Genomic DNA, 9608 nt, shown 5'->3' on the forward strand with positions numbered 1-9608 from the left:
ACAGTATGTGGAAAATAATGTGTTTTTTGAACTTTAAACCGCATAAACACATTTCATTACACCAAATACATAAAATAATTATTATATTAAAAATAATAAATTAGCAACATCATATGACCCCTTTAAGTGCTACTCTAATTTCAACATGCAGTTAATAGAAGACGTTTACTAGCCTTGGTCTTTAATTAACATTAACCTTAATTTGTGCGCAGCCTACTTTACAAACTGTCCTGGTTTGTAATGTAGTAATTTAGCCTTAATGCAATTGGTCAAATCGGTGTTGTTTTGAGCAAATTAATTGCATTACCACTGAAAAACAAGCGTTCTAGTGTGAAAACGTTGCCTATAAATAGTGTTGCTTGCTTGGGAACTAATGTGGTCGGAACCAAAGTTTACATGACTGTGTTCTCTGGAATCCTCTCAAGCGGAGGATTGCTACATTCCAATTGGTTGCCGCCGTTCCGCGTCATAGCTCATTACCATAAAGATTACCTGATTTCAACTCACCTCGACGCCCACACCATCCAATTCGCGCCACGCCACTGCTCAACGGAGCTCGCCGCCGGCTCACATTGAAAATGAATGACTTCCCGCCACTTTGACTCTCTCACGGTGTGAACACATGGTATGGGTGTAACTTCCCATTCATGTTCTTTTTTTTTATTGGGGGGAAAAATTAATGACCTGAGCTTAGAGGTTATTAATCAGTAGTATATGCTTCTGTTATGACTGTTTCAGCTTTCTTCTTAAAACATAATGTTTAATAGCCAGATTCAAGGTGAAGAACTACAGTACCCATGAATCTTCAAGAGATCACACACCAATCAATGAATCATGACAAACAAATGATGCTAAATGGAGTTAGTCAATATACACAACCGTTCAAAATTTTGGGCTCTGTAATTTATTTTATTTATTTATTTATTTTGTAGTTGAAAGAACGCTCTTATGCCCACCATGGCTGATCAAAAATACAGTAAAAACAGCAATATTATTATTATTATTTAAAATTACATTTAATGTAATGTAATTTATTCCTTTGATAACAAAGCTGAATTTTCAGCAGCCATTACTCCAGTCTTCAGTGTCACATGATCCGTCAACATTTTATCTGTTGAAAATTGTGCTAAATATTTTGTGGAAAACGTGATACATTTTTTTCAAGGATTCTTTAATGAAGAGAGAGTTCAAAAGTAAATTATTTATTTGAAATGGAAATCATATATAGCAATATAAATGTTTTTACTGTCACTTTTAATTAGTTTAATGCATACTTGCTAAATAGAAGTATTATTTAAAAATATATATATTCTTTAAATACTTCTAACCAGTGACGGGGGGGGGGTCATATTTTACTTTATTTTCTTTTTCATATTTTCTTTTATTTATTTATTCATTTTTTTATTGTTATTATCTATACTTCATGGGATTGTAGTTCATTGCTTCATATAAGATACGAACTAAGGAACACTTATTTGTAATGTGATTCATCTGGGAGCTGGTTAGTTTTGGTCATGGGACTGAAAAAGTCTGTGGTCATGGTTGCACTATTGTAAAATATTATATAGAGATATATAGATATTATATAGATATATAGAAAATCAACTTGAACTATTAATGTGTTATGAATTGGTCATTTTCTTCTCGAATCAGAGGTACTGTTTAGGGATGCACAATATTAGATTTTTGCCTATATCCGATATGCCAATATTTTTCTAAACCATTTTGGCCGATAGCCGATGCCGGTACCGAAATAAATTTTATACATTTTAAATTTTGGTTCGTTTGAGATTATATTGAAAGCTTTGAAAATAACTTTAACAAAATTAAACCTTAACATTTTAAGGTTCAGTTGAAACCTTAACATTTTATTTGTGGATTTAACATTAATGTATGGTCTAAAGCAAAAGAGCTGTACAAATTCTAAAAATCTTTTAGAGCTCCTTGTATTTAAGTTTTCATAATCCATAAAAAAAAAAAAATGACATTAACGAATAAATCTGTATATATTCAATTATTTAATTTACAGTTATCATGTTTGTGATTTATTTATTTTTTTATTCATGTAAGCTATAGCTTCTGACTTTTAAATCAAAATAGACTTGTGATTTTACAACATCAATTACTGCTGTATTTATTATTATTTATTTAGAAGCACAAGTATCTTATTAGAAGTAGGCCAATAGCGCCCCCTAAATAAATAAAAGGTCTTACCGGACGGGTATTAGGAACCGGGGGAGGCTGTTGTTGCTGCTGCTGCACGCGCTAGTACCTGTTTACTCTATCACACACCGGACACGTCATTCTGTACGTACATTCTCAAATTAAATGCGGTGATCCAAAATAGTGAATCTAATCACCATTCAGGCAAAAGTTTGCTTCAAGAATGACCACACTGCTGACATGATCTTATCGCTAGCACACCCTGAGCACATGTGAGTTATTCATCTTATCAGCAAGGCATATCGGCATAAATTTGTTCAAATCGCCCGATGCTGATGTTCACATTTTAATCCTTTACCGGCCAATTCCGATAACATTCTGATAATATCGTGCATCCCTAGTACTGTTGTTTATTACACATATGCCATAAAATGAAAGTGTTCTTACAGCATTTCAGCTGCTCAGGGCACCCGTTAGCAGAACCTGATTTGTGTAGACGCAGAGTGTTTTATTTATTTATTTTTTTGGCATTTCTCACAGCCTTTATTTTGTGCTTTGTGTATCAGTGGTCTGAGGCTGCTTCTGAGAAGAGACCGTCTCCGGTGACTGTCGAAACCTAGGTTGCCTGAGAGCGGAAATGAGACATTGCAAAGCATTCACAGTGGGAACTCCTCCCCTTCTCCGAAAATCTTGAAACCTTATAGGATAACGCCTCTACAATAAACTGTAATTATGCAAATAGAATGCAAATACTAACAAGCCTGTGGGCAGTATTTAATGTGGTGAGAGTGACCGTTGCCTCAGAATCTAAGACTAAACGCTCATTACTGATCGAGCAGTGACCACAGCGACCTTCACAATGTCTCGTTCCACTCGTCGCGGACAGATCCACCTTCACCCTTCCGAAGTGGTCCTAAATCATCTGAACTGAACTGGGATGCAGCCTCCACTCCCCTTTAGGAATTCCTTCCTTGAAAGCATGTCCGGGGTTTAGGTAACTGTGGATATGTGCCGTTCTGATGAAGAGTAGATGACGATCTGCCCATAATAGAAGATTCACAGCCTGCTTGAAAAGGGCTCTGGAGCACACACTGCCATGGCGATTTATGTACAAATCCACAGACATATTGTCGGTGCGAATCAGCTCATGTTGCTGTTCCAGCTGCGGCAGAAAAGCCACTAGGGCTAAGGACACCGCTTTCAGTTCCAAGCTGTTTATGTGCGACCTGCTCTGTGAATCTGACCACAGGCCTGAAGTTGGTACACCTTCGCACACTGCTCTCCAGCCTGAGGTCGACACATCTGTCGTAACAACAATGCGTGCTGTCACCAGTCCCAGTGGAACTACCGGGTGAACATTTCTGGGTCGACCACGGTCTCAGAGCACTGACGCAGCTGTGTGTGACCACAATGTACATACGATCCGTGGTCCATGCTCTCCACAGAATTCGAGTTTTCAGTCACAACTGTAGTGGCCGCATGTGCAGAAGACCCAGGATGAGGCCGATGCCATAAGTCCCAAAAGCCTCTGAATTTCCCTCAAGGGAACAGACCGTCCGGGTCTGAAGCAGCGCAGAGTTGATGAAATGGTCGTTATGCACTCTTGAGAGAGGCGGGCTCACTCACAGTCGGAGTTGTGGAGTCGAAACACACACCCAGATATGTTATAGACTGACTCGGGGTGAACGTGCTCTTCTGCATATTCACACGCAGCCGTAGGGCCTCCAGATGGTGAAGCAGCCAGCCTGAATGGGAGCATGGAGCACTGCTGTGCTGTGCCCTCGAAAGCAAACCTCAAAAGCGTTTGTGGCGCTGTGCTATCTGAATATGAAAGTATGCATCTTTCAAATCTACAGATGCAAACCAGTCCCCGTGATGGATTTGTGCCAGGATCTGCTTCAAAGTCGTCATCCTGAATGCGCCATTGTGAAGTGCTCTGTTGATGGGTCTCAGGTCCAAAATCGGACATCCCCCATGTCTCTTTGGTACCACAAAATAGTGGCTGTAAAACCCGCTCTCCAGCTCACTCAGAGGGACTTACTTTATCGCTCCTTTTGCGAGAACGGGAAAAACAGGCATTTTGAGGCAGCGTCAGTGACTGAACCACGCCATTGAAACGGGGAGGTCTGCGTCTGAACAGGAGGGAATACCCATGTTCTATTATGCTCAGCACCCAGCACGAAACGCCTGGAATAGCTCTCCACACATCTAGGAACTGACATAGGTGCCGAATCTCTCCGGTCGCTATCGCTGGCAGCAGTGTTCGTAGACAGGCGCCCTGCCCTGGCGAGGCTAAACTGCTTGAGAGGAAACAGCTTGTCGAGGAAAACACTGGGAAGCCGTAACAGGCACAGACAGCGGCTCTGCGCTGTTCTGAAGCAAAACGAGTAACGCTGTATCCATATGATGAGGAGGAAACGGCTCTTTTTGTGAGGACATTTGTGTTTTTATTGAACAAACAGAAACATGAACATTGCATTTGTCGCCTGCAGGAACAAGGGGAACATAATTGCAGGATTGGGGGCCGGGCCTCCAGCGAGCTCTCTCCTCCTCTTGGCAGGTCCGTGAGGTGACTCATCGCCTTTGCGCGCTTTTGCACCTCAGAGTAGAGGTCTTCTTGGGTCCTAAAATCTGTACCCGACCGAATCACTTCTTACCTGAACCCGACATGCATAATTATTTTTTTTTTTAAACCCGACCCTAGACAAACCCGATGAAATTAGACCCGAGTCCGACCCAACCCGACGGCATTTATTTTCGAACCCCACTGGACCCGAACATAAACGGCATTGACGTGTACAGCCTGCAGCCCCACAGTCAGTCAGGAAAAATCCCGGTGTTCTGTTGACTGATTTGGCCTCTTCTCCATTACTTTGATTTATTTAACATTTATTCAATGTATTATTAGGTTACTTTATATTAGTGCCTGCCTGATGGATACAAGGTATTTCTGAGCTCCGCTTTCAATTGTGACCAGTGGATTTGAAAAATAAACGTGATAGTTTGATAAAAAATAAATCGATAGCCTAATCATGGATTCGCTGTTGTCTGCAACCTGATCTCCAGCGAAAGGCTTCTGCACACAAAAAATAAAAAACCGCCCTGCATGAACACGCAGCATAATGAAGCGAGTGGATTTTCCTGATGGATCTCATATCTATAAGTTTATGTCTGTGTGCGAGGATTACAAATGTATCCTTTTCTATGTGCGTTCCTCTCTTAACATGAAAGTGAAAGTAACCTACGCATTCGGGATAGTTTAAAAGAATTCGGGTCTAATCGGGTCCATTTGGGAAAAGCATGTTTATTTTAAATTACCCGAGACCCGAGGCAGCTAATACCGAACCCGACCCGTGTCCGAGGTACTCGTTGAAGTTTTGGACCCGAACCCGCTTGGGTCTCAGGTCGGACCTCGGGTTTTCAGATCCAAGTGGACCCGTGAAGACCTCTACCTCAGAGTAGCTCTCAATAACCAACTCCATGGCGTCACCGCAGAGGCCGGAGAGAGTGATCGGAGTGTTGAGGAGCGCCTTACAGTCAGGGTCCTTCAGGTCAGCTAGGGTCAGCCATAGGTGCCTGTGAAGGACTACCATGAACCCCATGGAACGACCGATGACTTGAGCAGAATGCTTTGTCGCTATCAGCGCGAAGTCTGTCGCCACGCACAGATCCTGCGGTCCAGGGACTGCAATGGCAGAGTATGACGGCCCCAGACCGAGTCGTCACCGTCGCTCCGATGGAGGGGAGGGCCCACCAGCGGCTCGCTGGCAGCAGTGGGCCTCATCCCCGTAAGGCCACGAGCAATGTTCCTCCGAGTCCTCAAAACTAGTGGTTAAACGGATCGTAGTTGATCCGTGATCCATACGGACCAAGCCCCACGGTTCGGCATGCATGTGATCTGCGGATTAATTTCAAAATTTTACCATAATAGAGTATAAGTTTATCATTTGTTCGTATTTACACAAGCAAGCGAATTTTAAACAATTCCAGAGAGAAAAGGCGAAAGGGAACTCGATTCGTTACTCGCGCGCTGTTGTCTATGCGCACAGCCGCACGCACATGAAGCGCGCACACGCGTTTCAGACGGCGCGCGAACACCGATCTGAATCCTCTTCTGAATCCTCTGAACAGACACATACACATAAAATTATGACAAAATACCCATCTCGACAATCATTCAGTTAAAGCAGTCAGTTATGTCTCAAGTGAATGAAAACAGCTGAGAAAGAAATCGGATGTGATGTGTATCATATCGGATCCGTGCATCAGGTCTTAAAGGGACTGCGGCCTATAAATACTGCTGCTTGACATTAATGATCATCGAACAACAAAACAGCTGTGATAAAAAATCTATATTTAATTTATACAGTGAACACTATGCAGTGTTATTTCCCCTAATTATAAAATTTCTGTATTTGAATACTACCACCCTTATTTTATTTGTAACATATTCTGTTGTATTTATCTATGCTTGTAATTTGTGTATTTGTTCTTATTTTTACTGGCTGTTCTCTTGTCTCTTTAATCATGTTTAAACTTTCTTAGTTAATCTAGTAGTATTTGCTGTGGTATCAAAGAAGTACTTCGCTTTAAGTAATAAATGGAAAGCAAGTTAAATTGAAATATTTTTCTTTTCTTGCTGATCCGAAAAATGATCCGATCCGTGGGTCAAAAACCGTAATGTGATCCGAACCGTGAGATTTGTGATCCATTGAACCACTACTCAAAACGCGTGCTGGCAAGTCAGCGCAGTGCACACAGTCGGATTCAGAGAACACCGCCTCAGCATGGGCCAGGCCCTGGCATTATATATATATATATATATACACATTATATACTGCCCACAGGCTTGTCAGTATTTGCATGCTATTTGCATAATTAGCGACAATTGGTCAGTTTATTGTGCTGGCATTCTCCTATAAGGTTTCAGGTTTTTCGGAGAAGGGGAGGAGTTCCCACTGCGAATGCTTCGCAATGTAGAGTGAGCGCTCGGAAGGGAACTGGACTGGTGCTGTGGTCTCTGGACGTGTGGTGAATGTCTTCACAATTACTTGAAACTGATCTCTGCTGTGATTCTGTTCTGTAGCAGTAGTTATGTATTGCATTTAAATTGCTGAAAAATGTTATTTTGCTCCACTGTATCTCACAACTCACTGAAGTTTGCACCTAATTTCACTCTAGTACATTGTGTTCATCCAATGTTTTTCTCCTCCTTTAATATACATTTGATCTGAATTCAAATGGACCTCAAATGAGTAAATATCATGTTGCTTCAACAACAGTAGGTCCTCATGCTGTAGATGAGTGGTGCATCTGAGCGGTGAACAGTTTGCTGGTACTAGTGTGGCCATATGCAGTCCAATCTGTGCTTAAATAATTATTGGGAAGAGAAGGGCAGAGTATGAAAGCAAGAGTTTATGCGTGCGTGTCGCTCTCACTTGATCTCAGATTCTGCTCAGAACATTCTGTCCATGTTCACCGCTAATGCAGAATGCTTAGCCAGTGAACTCATGGTCACATTTTAATGGAAATGCTTGAATATCAATAAGGCACTGTTTTTGTAAAATCAGAAAAGAATGAATGCAAATTTGATTTTGGGTTAGGTGATTCAAATATTTGTGGCCCAGCGGGAAAAGATTCAAAAGTACAATATACACTAGGTTTGTACTTTATGCTAAAATGTAAATACTTAAGTTTAATTACATGTTTGTTTTGAAAATGGTTGCACAGTGGTTCAGATCTTCTTTGAAAACAAAGATTAAGAGAAAGATTGTTTTGTTTTGTGTTTAAAGAAACATATTCTGTCTTTTATGATTTAAACAACAGTTTCATGCATGAGATCGCTGAAGGGATTTCCTCAGAAAATTGGGACAGTCTGAAATGATCTGAGGTCCTGTTTTTAGTTGGGTATTTCAGAACAACAGTATTGACCAAGATTCAACTTCTTTCAAGTCCACACTGATATTTACAAGAAGCGCAAAACCAGATCTGTTGCAGAAACCATTTCAGCACTTGAATGTTTGGTGGTTGAGTATTTAAGTTAACCTGCAAATGACAAATTAACCCTGTTTTTGTTGTTAATGTTGCTCTTTGTTTTCATTTCAGGGTAACTACCTCAACAGCCATTGGAGAGGGCATTAAGAAAGTGAAGAAACTGTCAAACAGACCATCAGAGGAGAGGGAGAGCATGGCATGACGGTTCTCTGCCGGTTCTGTGTGCCTCTGGACTTTGTGGCCAGCTACTGACATGGGGGATATTCTTGAAGAAGAGCTTAATGGCTTTATGAGCAGAATTCCCAGTGGACCTTCTCTCATGATCACATGTGAAGACACCGCGTTCTATATCCATATATATGTCTATCTCTGTAAATGTTGCACAGACAGTATGGAGAATTCACATTACTTCACTCCATGATTCCTTTTGCCACTGTAGTTTTAATTGATGTGCTTGGCGCCGTGCTTTTTCATTTTACCTTTATTGTGTGTGGGTTTTTTCTTTTTTTATTTGGTTGTTTTTAATTTATGACCTTCCTACGCATTTCTTGATCTTAGAAACTCTGTGGCACTTTAACAGGTACACTCTAGTCAAGAGAAAGCCTATGTGAGGTCACTGCGATGTGTAGAAAACTGCTGTGCCAGTGACGTCTCTTTCAGCTATTATTTAAGTGATTATTTCCTGCTCTGACTTCTCAGAATGAATCATTTTTATGTAAATATGCAGGCCCTTAAAACATACATAACCCAGATTAATGTTACAAAAAATAAAATGTACAGTTCTCAAGCTTGGTTAGATTTGATGACAGCAGCTTTGTATTTTATCAGTATTTGTGGGTTGTTAAATATGGATGAAGATGGACTTTCATGAAATAGATCCAGGGTGTCCAGAAACATGTATTTCACATATATTAAACATGGATTAAAATGATTTCAGGGATCTTGTAATTTATGGTTGCTGGTAATGCAATGAAGGATTTTATTTTGATGTTTAATATTTTGCTTATTTTCAGATATCTTTTGAGCAAGCTTTATGAAATTGTGTTTCAGTATTAAATTGTGCAATGGTTTCATTTGTATTTGTCTTTTATATTTTGTTAGAAGTGTGTATATATCATGTGAAATCACATGTTGATAATCTATATGATAAAGAATCAATCAGAAATCAACCCTGAAATTTGTATCGGCGTTTTTAAGCATTTTGTGTACATCGAGATTTTGTTTTTTAACATATGGAATGCACAAAAGAGGACTGGTATTACATTAGGACAAAAGTTTCCACACCTCTTCATGAAGTGATCGTAACAAACACTGTAATGCTAAAGCAGTATCTTGTCATGCTTGGACACAGTAAACATTTGACAGCACTAAAGCAAACGGCTCGCTTATAATTTATTCACAAGTCTCCTCACTTCTGCTCAAGTGCTATTAAGAGCATCTGATGTTGACAA

General features: G+C 40.4%; 1 protein-coding gene across 3 annotated transcripts in view; it reads left to right on the plus strand.

The window, feature by feature from the left end:
- The window catches only part of LOC107693862 (protein GPR107-like), a 28382-nt gene extending 19156 nt beyond the window's left edge, over positions 1-9226 (plus strand). For 2 of the 3 annotated variants that reach the window (XM_016493393.1, XM_016493394.1), the window contains exon 18: positions 8269-9226. In XM_016493393.1, coding sequence (XP_016348879.1) covers positions 8269-8359 — 91 coding nt within the window. In that variant the 3' untranslated portion in view covers positions 8360-9226. The remainder of the gene's footprint in view (positions 1-8268) is intronic. The other variant, XM_016493395.1, reaches the window with a different exon arrangement.
- The last annotated feature ends 382 nt before the right edge of the window (positions 9227-9608 follow it).

The sequence above is a fragment of the Sinocyclocheilus anshuiensis genome, unplaced genomic scaffold, assembly GCF_001515605.1.
Source record: "Sinocyclocheilus anshuiensis isolate Anshui unplaced genomic scaffold, SAMN03320099.WGS_v1.1 scaffold1392, whole genome shotgun sequence".
Classification (NCBI taxonomy): Eukaryota; Metazoa; Chordata; class Actinopteri; order Cypriniformes; family Cyprinidae; genus Sinocyclocheilus; species Sinocyclocheilus anshuiensis.